At 39.5% G+C, this 13,768-nt stretch overlaps 1 protein-coding gene across 1 annotated transcript in view; it reads left to right on the top strand.

The window, feature by feature from the left end:
- The first annotated feature begins 1,147 nt into the window (after positions 1 to 1,147).
- The window catches only part of Pclo (piccolo presynaptic cytomatrix protein), a 317,165-nt gene continuing 304,544 nt past the window's right edge, over positions 1,148 to 13,768 (top strand). Inside the window, exons 1-2 of the mRNA XM_021190148.2 lie at positions 1,148 to 1,654; positions 7,303 to 8,848. Of these exons, the coding sequence (XP_021045807.1) occupies positions 1,416 to 1,654; positions 7,303 to 8,848 (1,785 nt within the window). The 5' untranslated portion in view covers positions 1,148 to 1,415. The remainder of the gene's footprint in view (positions 1,655 to 7,302; positions 8,849 to 13,768) is intronic.

Genomic DNA, 13,768 nt, shown 5'->3' on the forward strand with positions numbered 1-13,768 from the left:
CTAAAACTCAATCAGTTTCCAATGACATAACAAATAATGCAATTTCCTCTGTTGAGTAGCTATCATTAACTCTAGTAATGTTAGAAACAGATTGTAACTGTGCCAATTTTCTATTTTAAAAGTAGAAGGTTTGAACCTACTACATAGGTAAGAATTTTGTCAAAACTTGGAAATGTATCTTGTGAGATTGTGTTCATATCTGTGTATTAGTTCAACTTCTTATTCTTAGCTTTTAATCTCTTTAAGCTTAAAAGTCGAGACTTTAAATACACTTTATAAGAAAACATTACATAGCAAATCTTGAGTATCAGACTCAGCAATAATTGGAATAATCTAGAATAGAAGTAAGAAGTATGGTGGTAGGCTGCTGAAAATGTAGGCACCTTTGTTGTTAAGCAGCTGTGTGATTAACGAGTTTTTTCTATTGGGATTTTCTCTTTTTTACATTTGTTAAATTAAAAATAATAAAACGGATGGACAAGATTTGAAACCATGACTTAGAAGTTTTACATAAAAGCAACATACTTCAAAATTGTTCCCTTGTCGAGCAATTTCCCATAATTCTTTACATTGGTGTAGTTGAGGAAACAGTGCAAGGTGCAAGCATCCTAATGTTCTCCCAATTTACTAATGTATCACTTTGAAAAAGTCAATCTAATGGTTCTGGTAAAGCTCTCTAAGGTAAAGGTCATTTCATCTCATATTGGGAAATTTTCTTTAAAAACTAGACGGATTCTTTCTCCCTCATCTTTAGTTAACAGAATCTTTCTTGGGAAATTTTAAAATCCTTTCACAGTCCCTTGGGAGGATTAGGAGGTGGGGTGGGGGGGGGGGAGAAAAAGAAACTACAAATCCCAGGAGGCAGAGCTGCAGTCCTCCCCCCCATCCCGCTCTCTTCCCCCTAAACTGAGTTCGCGAAAACTCAGGTTGAGGCATCCTGCAATATGCCTGAAGGAAGTGTCCGCAGTTCGCCCGGCCTTTTAGCATGGCATCATCTGGTGCCTTTAAGTCGGTGCCTAGGCGTCTACGCGCGATGCGACGCAGAGCGGGTAGGCGTGGCGGACATCACCTGTTCGGGGCGGCGCACGCGCAGTACCGGCGCGGCGAGGGGGCGGGGCGCGGGGCGGGGCCGACGGCACCAGGCTGGCGGAGCTGGGTTGCTTCTGGGCTGCTCCGATGCTGAGGAGGCAACCGGGAGGCAGGGCGTGAGAAGCTTCCCTGGCGCTGTCCAACATGGAGGAGCTACCCGGCGCCGGCCAAGCCTGCGGACTGGTCTGAGCTCGCCCCACTTCCCCAGACAGCCGGGAGGGCGCGGAGCCCCCAGGGCTGGGCAGCCTGCACGCCCCGGGGCGGACCCCGGCTGGCGGGGCTCGGACGGCCGCGGGCTTCTGCACCGGGACGTGTCCCGCCGAGCCATGGGCAACGAGGCGAGCTTGGAAGGGGAAGGGCTCCCCGAAGGGCTGGCGGCGGCCGCAGGCGGGGCTGGCGGCTCCGGGAGCGCCCTGCACCCGGGGATCCCAGCCGGCATGGAGGCGGACCTGAGCCAGCTGAGCGAGGAGGAGAGGAGACAGATCGCTGCTGTCATGTCAAGGGCGCAGGGGCTGCCCAAGGGAAGCGTCCCCGCGGCCGCTGCGGAGTCGCCCTCCATGCACAGGCACGCACAGCATGATGGAGAGGTCCAAGCATATATATACCGCTTCCCGTGCACGTACGTGTATGTGCCCGCACGGTGGTACATATATGTCGCCTCCCTTCATTTTATTCTCCCTAATGGGGTGGCGATAAGGCGATCGTAAGCTTTTGGATGGGCAGAATAAAAGCGATGCAGTGTAGAGTTTCTGGTGGGATAGTCATGGGTTGCATTCTTGGAATTGTGATTTTAGGTTGTGATCCCTCTCCCCTTGGCCTTTTGCAACCTTTTCCACTAGGTTGGTGTGGAGAGACGCCCTACAGTGTTTTTACTAATCTGGAAATCTTCCATTAATACAACACAGACGTGTTGAAAAATGGATAGAGCTGGGTTGCTTGTTTACCTGTACGCTTAAACCTCCTTAGTGTTCTGAGGTCTTTTTCTCTGAGAATGATGTGTAAATATTCTTATAACAATACCCTTAGCCCACTGGAGGTGACTGGTCCTCCCTTCCCTACCTTTCCCTAGAGAACACGAGCTGCCTAGGTGAAAGGCGTAGAATAAATATACCTTTTATATTCGGGGAAGGCCCTAAGATATTTTGTAACATTAAACAGATGGTTTGGTCACAGCAGAGCAGGTGCCGTACATGTATTTCTGAATTAGCATATGCTAGTTTAAAAACCATTGCTCTTTTATAATGCAAAAAAGTGACTTTCCGTTTATAGAACATGTGAATTTGTATTACCTTAAGATTAGGTTTCAGTACACAGTTAAAAACAAAATAAATAAATGGCAATTATAAAACTAATCTTTAATATTAACATATTCATTTGCTCTGTAGCTTTTTAGTTTCTCCTTTCCGAATGAATAAGTTGTTTTCTAATTAGAGGTCTGAGGGTATAATCTTGTTTTCTCTGCCTTTATTATTGTAAACAAATACTTTAACTTTACATCCTTCTGCAGAAAAAAAAAAAACTATCTATCCATGGTCCTGAAACATCCTCTGAACCAACTGACAGGACTTCCACAATCTTGACTTGAGATAGTGAACGGTGTAGAATGCTCTACTTCATAAACTTGAAAGAAAATTCAACTAAGCTGCCAGAATGCAAATATAAGTGCGCAGTTTTGCCAGATATCATAATGATCTTAGCATAGGAGCAGTCTCAATTTCTGAAGGACAGTGATTTTGTTTTCAAGTATTATCTGAAATGTTGGGACTCTGTCAGGTTAAAAACCCCGGTTTAATCTGAAAGAAAACCGTAGCGTACAAAATAGCCCCTAAATTTGAAATGTACTTATTGTTTAAAACTATTGCTTTGGCCTTTTTCTTTAATTATTTACAAGATGAGCTGGGTTTCTCCACTTGCAGGAATCCCGACTTTGGAAAAAGCAGTAGCGTGCATTTAGTCTGTCATTTTAGAATAATAACGAGGAGCAGAGATTTTATTAGTCAGATCTATCATTTTTCCAGAGGGCCTCATGCAACAGGTCTAGCATGGATATAAATGCAAGTGAGCATTTCTAACTTGCTTCTGTACAACAGATGCTGAAGAAATAGTCCTGATATATATATATATATATATATATATATATATATATATATATATATGTATATATATATGTATGTGTGTGTTACTTATGTTGTATGTGTACTGCAGTATACTTTCAGAGTTTCCCATTACCAACTGGACACTTTGAGATGGTTATTATTAGGCAATCTGTGCCCTAAATTGCAACTGGTTATGGTTTGCAAAAGATATGCCTGAAGAATTTATGATTTTTTGTAACACATTTTTATTTTGCTGAAATATTTCTATAAAAACCATTTTGGGGAAAATACACGTCTGTATGATAATGAGTCACTTGGCCTGTCATTTAGACTTTCAGGATCATTGTCATTAAATATACGTGCATATAGAAGGTCCAAATTATTTCAAATTTTAAGAACTTCAGAGATGTGCATTTATTTATTCTGCTTTATTTTTGAGAAGTAAGGATTTTCAGTCTCAAGACTCAGATTCTTATCATATTGATTTTATGTGACTCACAGCAAATTAATATGCATTCATCAACCCATGTGTATCTCAGGTTCCTTGCTTCTAAGGAATATAATAAGACCTGTCTTACCTATCTCAGGAAGTCATTTTGAGGATGACCCAAAAGTTCACAGTGTGTTTGTTTGCTTGCTTGTTTTTCTTTTTTTCTGGATTTCTAATGATAAGGAGTGTGATAAATATAAAGCCGGGGAATCTCAATGCCAGCCATGGAAAACACTCAATGTGGCCACAGATGTATGTTGTAGTATTCATTATTAGAAATACTTTTGAGGCAAAACTATATTCCTTTACATATGGATAAGTGAGCTTGACTGCTCCTAGCAGCACCCTCATTACGAGGCTGGAGGCCAGACTTTTAAAAATTAGGTTTCTGACTTTAAATTATTCTCTTAGCCTTTGAAATCCTATATTCTCTCTAGTATAGAAGTGGATAGATATTTCTAAGGTTATTCTTATTTCTGATATGGAATATTTTGTGTGACTCAGCACTGCCAAATTGTCATTGACTGCTGTGTTACATTTAAAAACATCTCATCATTCCAGCTGCCTCCACATCATTATATTTGCATATGCCAGAAATATCATTTTATCTGAAATGGTTTGGTCTCTCTTCTAACTTATGAAAGAGAAGTTCTAATCTGGGAATGGCAATAGTAAAAATGAAAAAGGAAGTAGAAATAAGCATGAATAACTTCAGCTGGAATCAGAATAAGATTACAAACAAAGTTCTTCAGAATGTTGATTTTTTGAAGACCCAGTAGTGAAAGACAATTTTATTACTACAGTTCATTTTATTCATGAGCATGTGATATGAGGTGGCTCACAGCAAAACTCCTGTGATAGAAGATAAAAAAAATTTTAAATTGATGATTTCCTTTCGTGCTCCTCTGAGCCTTTCCCGCTGAGTGACCATCTGCTCAACTGGGTTTTGTTTGCTTTGGTTTGGTTTTTGGTTTTTATGTTTTGTTTTGTTTATTGATATCAAACAATAGGTCAAGTCCAGGTTCTTAAGTGGACATAGAAAGTATTCATTTAGATCCTGGAAAGCCATTAGAAGAACTCCAGCCAAACCCTGATATGCCCATTCATTGGTTTTCATATCCAGGTACTCATTGATTCATCAAACACTAATGCTCTTCTCTGAGGTGCCAGGTCTGATTCTCCCAATGAAGAGATGGGTGACAAGTGTCCTTCTAGTTCCCGTTCAGTGGATAAGACCCAGATGACATTTCAGTTCACTCTTAGCAGAGCAGTGGTGAGGGCAAAGCAGCTCAGGAGCCCACAGTGGCTCAGGCACCTTTACATCTTTGTCTGCTGTCAAGCTCTTTGTGGGGTTCTTTCTTTTTGCCTTTTTTTTTTTTTTTAAATACTTGAATTTACATACTGAAAGCAATTAAAACTAAGTTATGATTTGGGACCAGTCTTAATGGCTACGTAAGTCTTTTCTGGCAGAGAGCTTTAACACGGTACAAGTTAATTTTTGTGGGATGTTTATGCAATTATAATAAAATAAACATCTGTGTCACATGAACCTTGTTTTCAATTTTGCTGTCTTGTTAACACAAATATTTGGCATTTGTGAAATTCCTTTTAGGCTTTTCCACTTATTGTTACACATACATCGGGTTAAATGAAGAAACTGTATTACAAGATACAGATTAAGATTAATTTAGCAGCATTTTCAGAAAATGCCAATTAAATAAAATCAAGAATACTTGTTGTTTTGGGTTTTTTGCCTTTGTTTAAAAGTAATTCTAAAGGACCACATACAAAGGTGCAGTATAGTGAAATTCCTAAATAATTACTTATAAGATAGGCACATCCATAAGGTACTCATTTCAATGGAGTTTTGCACTGTATTAATTGAATGTGGAACATTTCTAGAATAATGCTAAACTCTGTACAATGTGTCTGTTTGGAAATAACCTATTTTCAGTCAGGTACTGTGGCTCTTCTTCCTTCCTGTGAACAGACAGGGAATCTGTAAAGAAGCAGTTGCAACATGTTCAAATGTAAATATGTAGCAATGATTTAAAAAAGTATCACAGGGTTTTTGGAAGTGACCCTGGAAACAATTCTGAGTCTTGTTTTTGTTTTTGTTTTTAATGAAAGCTTTGGAAACACAGTAACACATTTACTTTTAAAAGAATTTACTTCCCCTCCCCCCAAGAACGTTCCCATACTCTTCTATTTTTGTTAGCATTAATATTATATAATACTGGGATCAATTGCAGCACCTTGCACAGGCCAGGCAGACACTGTACCAGTGAGCTACAATCTACCACACTAACTCATTTTATTATATTTATTTTATTATTATGCATATATTTCAGTGAAAAATTATTTTCTTTCTGAGTCTTACCTCCAGATCATACTTTTCCTTTTCTTTCACCGCTCTCTTAGATCCTGATTTACACTTGAAGGATTAAGGAAGTTCTGAATAAAATTATTACCTAACATAAAGTTGAAAATATGTAGCTGTGCCCCTAACTAGCCAAGTTTGAACTGAATAAAAACATGTAACCTGTATTGTGATTATTTCATATCTCATGAGCTCCAAAATCATTAATTCTTTTCCATGTTTTTCCAAAGAGAAATATATGTTTTCCAAATGTAAGATGCCATAAATAATAATAAAAAAAACTACTTATCTGGTTTTCTCCTCAGTTTCAGTGTAGAATGTGATTAATTGTACTTTTGTTGTTGACAAAAATGGTTTATTCAAAATTTAACATACCTAGTTTTAATTATTCGGTTCAAATCATTTAAACTTTATCATAGTCACATTTTAAAAGAAATGATTGTCATGTAAAGTTACTTGTCACAGCTCTCCAGCAACGTCAGTGATAATTGTAAAAATTACAGTTGTGACAATAAATAGTGTAATAAACACTGAATGAAGTTGCTCCATATTTTCCTCCACTGAGGAAAGCTGTAGCACTTTCCAAAAATGGGTTCATAGCAAGCTTCACGCTGATTGGCTATCATGTTATATCCCAAGATACTTTGACTCATCTGTGATGTTGCATAAAAACTTCATAATAATGATTAACTATTAGAAAAGATAAAGTAATAGTGGTCTTGCACAAGAAAAGTTGTTTGGCAATTAACATACAAATGTACAAGCTTAGTAATTAATATACAAATCTGTACAAGGTTTCATAAGGATATGCCATGCCTATATGTTATAGTTTAGTACGTACATGTATGTAAGTTTTTATTAGTTAATAACTAATCGCCATCCACAAGAAGATTTTGCGCCGGGCAGTGGTGGCGCACGCCTTTAATCCCAGCACTTTGGAGGCAGAGGTAGGAGGATTTCTGAGTTCGAGGCCAGCCTGCTCAACAGAGTGAGTTCCAGGACAGCCAGGGCTACACAGAGAAACCCTGTCTCAAAAAAAAAAAAAAAAAACAATTTTTTTTTTTTTTGCTACATTAGTTTGTCGAACATGTCTATCTACCCATGTAAAAGTAACAGACAAGAAAAGTTTTACAGGCAATACAGGTTGCAACAAAAATTATGTCTACATATATTTGAGTTACAAAAACATGCAATAGTTTTAAATATTGGTTTGATTTGAACTAATTTACACTATTTCCATTTTCTAGGAAACATGAGTTGGATAGTAGTCAGGCTCCACAGCAACCGGGAAAGCCACCGGACCCTGGGCGTCCCACACAGCCTGGTCTCAGCAAAAGCAGAACTACGGACACGTTCAGGTCAGAGCAGAAGCTGCCTGGAAGAAGCCCGTCCACTATTAGCTTGAAAGAATCCAAGTCCAGAACTGATTTTAAGGAAGAATACAAGTCTAGTATGATGCCTGGTTTCTTCTCAGATGTTAACCCTTTAAGTGCTGTCTCCTCTGTCGTAAATAAATTCAACCCTTTTGATTTGATATCAGACTCCGAGGCATTCCAGGAGGAAAGTACAAAGAAACAAAAAGTTGCTCAGAAGGACCAAGGGAAAACGGAAGGAATCACAAAACCTCCCTTACAGCAACCATCACCTAAGTCGATCCCTAAACAGCAAGGACCAGTGAAGGAAGTGATCCAGCAGGATAGCCCTCCCATGTCAGTATCTTCCCAGCAAGCAGAAAAAATAAAAACACAAACCCCTGGCACAGTAAAACCTTCCCAGCCGAGTCCAGCCCAAACACCAGCTCAGCAAGCAAGTCCTGCAAAACCTGGAGCCCAACAGCCCGGACCTGCAAAGGCCACAGTTCAGCAACCAGGGCCAGCAAAGTCCCCAGCTCAACCAGCAGGGACAGGGAAGTCCCCAGCACAACCTCCAGTGACTGCCAAGCCCCCAGCTCAGCAGGCTGGATCAGAGAAAACCTCGTTGCAGCAGCCTGGGCCAAAGGCTCTAGCTCAGACTCCTGGTCAGGGGAAGTTTCCACCAGGGCCAGCAAAGTTGCCAGCCCAGCAGGCGGGGACAGCTAAATTCCCAGCTCAACAGCCTGGCCCACAGACTGCAGCCAAGGTACCTGGGCCTACAAAAACTCCAGCTCAGCAATCTGGACCCGGAAAGACACCAGCTCAACAGCCTGGTCCAATAAAGCCTTCACCTCAGCAGCCCATTCCAGCAAAGCCACAGCCTCAACAACCTGTTGCTACCAAACCTCAACCTCAACAGCCAGCCCCATCAAAGCCCCAGCCTCCGCAGCCCACCCCAGCAAAGCCCCAGCCTCCGCAGCCCACCCCAGCAAAGTCCCAGTCTCCGCAGCCCACCCCAGCAAAGCCCCAGCCTCCGCAGCCCACCCCAGCCAAGCCCCAGCCTCCGCAGCCCACCCCGGCAAAGCCCCAGCCTCCGCAGCCCACCCCAGCCAAGCCCCAGCCTCCGCAGCCCACCCCAGCAAAGCCCCAGCCTCCGCAGCCCACCCCAGCCAAGGCCCAGCCTCAGCAGCCAGGCCTGGCAAAACCTTCAGCTCAGCAACCTATTAAATCGATAAGCCAAACGGGAAGCCCTGTGCAACCACCACCAACTTCTGCAGCACAGACTCCAGCACAAGGCCTCTCTAAAACCATCTGTCCTCTTTGCAACACCACCGAACTTCTGTTGCATACTCCAGACAAGGCCAATTTTAACACGTGTACTGAGTGTCAAAGCACCGTCTGTAGCCTCTGTGGTTTTAACCCCAATCCTCACTTAACCGAGGTGAGTGCGTTGATTTACCAGTGCAGGCTCTGAAACCAAAGCATTGTTGTCCACACGTGAGGCCTGCTCTGTCACGGTAGGCCAGGGAGTTGTCTTAATCTCTTCCTTTCTTCACCCCTTCCTCCCTCCCTTCCTCACTTTTGTCCTTCCCTTTTCCCTGTCGATTGTATGTTTATGTTTATAAAAATTCTCTCAAATGACAATCCGAACATAGTTCTGAAACATTTCTGAAAATGTGGTATATAATACAAATATGAATTGAAGGTAGAAGCTGAACTCCTAAATTCACTCTGTGTTTAATACCTATATTATTTGTTAGTTATGAATTGATATTGCTTCAGTTTTTAAATTGATGCTCTTACATACCAGATTTTGATATTATTGTTATGCAGCTTGTTTGTTTCAATATCTATCTATCTATCTATCTATCTATCTATCTATCTATCTATCTATTTACTTATTGAGACAGGTTTGCCATGTAGCCCAAGTGAACTTGAAATTACATAGTTCAAGTTGCTTCTAACATGTGATCTTCACTCTAAGCCTTCTAAATTTTGGGATGATAGGCATTCTGGAGCCCACCCAACTCTCATTTTGATACTATTACCTGAAATAAAATTTGCATTTAAGAAAATGGATAATTATCTTCAAATTTCCAAAGTTTTTATTATTACCCTCAATTCAGTTTTCAATTAGTGCCTACCCATCCCCACTGGTGATTCTTCTATATTCAAAATGACATACTTCTCTCATTGCTGAGAGTTACTTATAACTATATGGATGAATTCACAGAAATGAAGTTATGAAAGACGACTCATCACTGATACGTGAGTTCTCGGATGTGTTTATGTCAGTTACCTAGATAACCTGCTTAACCATCAAAAGAAAGGGGACAAAGAATGAGGCAGAAGGTTTGGGGTGTTTGCTCTTTGTATTGATAAAGTAATTCTCAGGTATTAAGTGCTAGCTTAGCAGTTAAAGGCCTAGAGTAAATTAGTATTTTAATAGGTTGCTATTGGGGACTAGAGAGAAGGGACTAAATGTCACAGTGTGATGGAATGACCAGGAAACTCTTTGAATTGAAAAATGATACCAAGTTTGATTTTCTGAGTCTGGATTATCTCACTCAGGATGAGGTTTTCTTTCTTTTTTTTTTTTTTTTTTTTCTAGTTCCATCTATTTACCTGCAAATTTCATGATTTCATTTTTTAAATGGCTAACTAATACTACATTTTATAAATATAGTATACTTTCTGCACCCATTCATCTGTTAAGTGTCATCTCGGTTGTTCTCAGTTTCTGACTATTGTGCATAGAGTAGCAATTAGTACGTGTGAGCAAGTGTTTGTGGGGTAGGATGGAACACCTTTGGGTATGTGCTGAAGAGTAATATAGTTGAATCTTGACGTAGATGGATTCCCATGTTTCCAGGGAACCACCACACTGATTCCCATAGTGGCTGTACAAGTTTGCATTCCCACTGGCAATGCAATGTGTGCCCTTTAGCCCAGATCCTTGCCATCCCCAGCTGTCACTCGTTTTATTGATCTTAACCATTTTGACTGGTTTAAGACGAATTCTCAAAGTAGTTCTGATTTGCATTTCCCTGATGGCTAAGAATGTTGTATATTTCTTTAAGTGCTTTTTGGCCCCTTGTGTTTCCTCTTTTGCGAATCTTCTTTTTAGATCTGCACCCCATTTAAAAACTGTATTGTTTTCTTGACACTTAGTGTTTTGAATTCATTACATATTTTGAACATTAGTCCTCTATCAAATATAAAAATAGATAAACCCTTTTTGTCCCTTTGCATTGCCCAAACAGCACTGTCCTTTGTTATGCTGAAGCTTTTCAGTTTTATGAGGTCCCATTTATTAATTGTTGAGTTTAGTGCTTGTGCTAACAGTGTTCTGTTGAGAAAGTCTTTTACTGTGTCAATGACTTAAAGACTATTCCCCACTTTATCTAGTATCAAGTTCACTGTACCTAGTTTTATATTCAGGTCTTTGATCCACAAGGAGTTGAGTTTTATGCAGGTGATGAGTATAAATCTATTTGTATTCATGCTGGCTGCTTCTGTAAGCTTTTATTTGGGGAGAATATAATATATAATTGGGAATATAAAGTATTTTACTCTGAAGTCAACATTGTAATATAATATATGTGTGGATTGGATGTGAATATAGAGCTTTCAGTTTCTGTTTTGAATCTAGAAAATGTTAATTTCACATGATTGAGCCTAATATGATAATCTATTAACAAACCACAAAGTAAACATGATAATCTGTTAACAAACCACAAAGTTAACAAACCACAAAATAAAAATTCAAATGGGGTCTGAATTATTTAAAACTTGCAGAAGCTTTGATTTAAGTAGTTTTATGTTCTGATTGTATTCTGAATGGAAAAACACATGATATATAAATTGTCCTCTGAAGCCGGGCGTGGTGGCACATGCCTTTAATCCCAGCACTTGGGAGGCAGAAGCAGGCGGATTTCTGAGTTCGAGGCCAGCCTGGTCTACAAAGTGAGTTCCAGGACAGCCAGGGCTATACAGAGAAACTCTGTCTTGAAAAAACAACAACAACAACAACAACAACAACAACAACAAATTATTTTCTGGGTCGGGGAAATAGTATGAAGATAGAATAAAAATAATAAGGGATAGGGAATAATAATGAAAATGGGATTGAATGTGACAAAGTTTTATGTTTTTTTAAAGAGGTCTGATACCTCCTTCTCTATAGAAGGTGCATGTAGTTCACCTGGAAGGCAGTTGTTAGTGGGCTATTGGCACTTTGTGACTGAGAACACTCTGAAATAACTGACAGCAGGAAATGAAGGAGTATGTGATTTAAGTATCCCCAAAGACAGTGTTGTATACTCCATTTTTAATGAAACCGTGTCAATAGTATTAATGATGATCGATAGTTGTATTCATTTGGTCATTCTTTGTTTCCTGAATTATTTTAGTTTTGTAACCAATACTTTTATTGGATTCTACAACCATTGAAATGAGCCATTGCTTACTTATAGAATTGCAATGAATAAGAACACAGTATTATGTATTTTTATCAATGATGTTTAGAATCATATTGTAATTAGGTGTGTGTGTGTGTGTGTGTGTGTGTGCACATGAAACTTTTTGAATTTTAGTAAAGTTTAATTTGGGGCCACAGTATACTCTTTTGATGATTCAAGGCAATGGCTTGAAAGACGGATTTTATTTTCATTGAATATTTGCATTTGTTATGCTTTAGTGGCAAGTCATGAAGCAAAAATTACAGATAGACATATATGTTTCCTCTATTGTTTATCTGCCTAGCATTTGGAAGATAGATACCATTTAAATGTCTTATATGTGGAAGGCATTCTGCTACATGGTTATGGGACAGACATGTGACTAAAACAGGAATGCTGAACTTACCATGATTAATCATTAAAATATGAATAAAATATAACAATTAAAATAACACAGAATATACATATAAATTATGCATGCACCTGTAGATATGATATGGATTCAGGTGATAAGAGTCATGAAATATATAAACAAATAGAATGAACACATTCACACACATACACATATACACATAAACACACATACAAACTCATATACATTCATGCACATACACACAAACTCTCTCTCTCTCTCTCTCTCTCTCTCTCTCTCTCTCTCTCTCNCAAACTCATATACATTCATGCACATACACACAAACTCTCTCTCTCTCTCTCTCTCTCTCTCTCTCTCTCTCTCTCTCTCTCTCACACACACACGAGAGAGAGAGAGAGAGAGAGAGAGAGAGAGAGAGAGAGAGAGAGAGAGAGAGAGAGGGGAGGAAGGAAGCATTCATTTCCAATGGATCAGATTGAAGAAGGCTTCATGGAAAGGTTATCTTTTCCATGCAATGTATCAGGATAAATAGTAGAGAATGTGCAACAGGTTAGCATTTGACTAAGACCTGAACATAGAGCACTGTGTGTGTTGAGGGTATTTAGAGTAAATCAGGGAGTGGTGTAGTGGCTCAGTACATACTTGCTGTGCAGTCCTGGTGCTCTGAGCTGGGTCCCCAGATCATAAAGTGGAAGGAAATTACTGACTCCTGAAAGTTGTCCTCTGATCTGCATATATGCACTGTAATATTCCCAGGCACTCTTGTAATTCAACTTAGTCCCCTATGTAGAGTGGAAGGCCTTTAAATTACCTGCCCACTCTGGAGATTGTTGAGATGGGAGCTATTCCAAAAACATCTTAGAGTCCCTGGCGGCCAGCCTAGATTTCTGGTATGGAGAGGAAGTCAGAGCTCTAGTTCGTCTTGATGCTCCATTAATGGAATTAATCAGTACAGTGCAGGCTTGCTTTTGAGTCTGCCTTCTGGCACACACAGGACAATTACTTTCTAATTAGTGACAAATGTTTTTTGTTGTTGTTTTTATGAATTTACTTTATCACTATCAGCGAATAACCTTAGGCAACACACAGTTGTGGACAGATTTAACAACTGACCTTAATACTGGATCATTCTTCTAACTTTTCTGAAATTGTACGATTGAAGAAAATGACTTGTCATTTTCAGAACCTTGACAATAAACTAAATGGTAGTGATGAAATTGTTTAATTTAATTTTTTTTAGTAATTGTACATGGCTTTTGGTCAAAACTAGATGTTTAATTAAACAAAAGCATGATGATCTTTCAAGATAAAAACAGCAACAAAACCAAACTAGACTTTCATATATAGATTTGCAAGTAAACCCTATTAAAAAGATGAAACAAAACATGCTTCATAGACTTTATATGGAGAAAATGATTTCACTAGTCATCCTGTAGTAGCAGTCCTGTCATTACTTCTGATTTAAGAGAAACTCTCTCTCTCTCTCTCTCTCTCTCTCTCTCTCTGTGTGTGTGTGTGTGTGTGTGTG

Source organism: Mus pahari, chromosome 2 (assembly GCF_900095145.1).
Source record: "Mus pahari chromosome 2, PAHARI_EIJ_v1.1, whole genome shotgun sequence".
Classification (NCBI taxonomy): domain Eukaryota; kingdom Metazoa; phylum Chordata; class Mammalia; order Rodentia; family Muridae; genus Mus; species Mus pahari.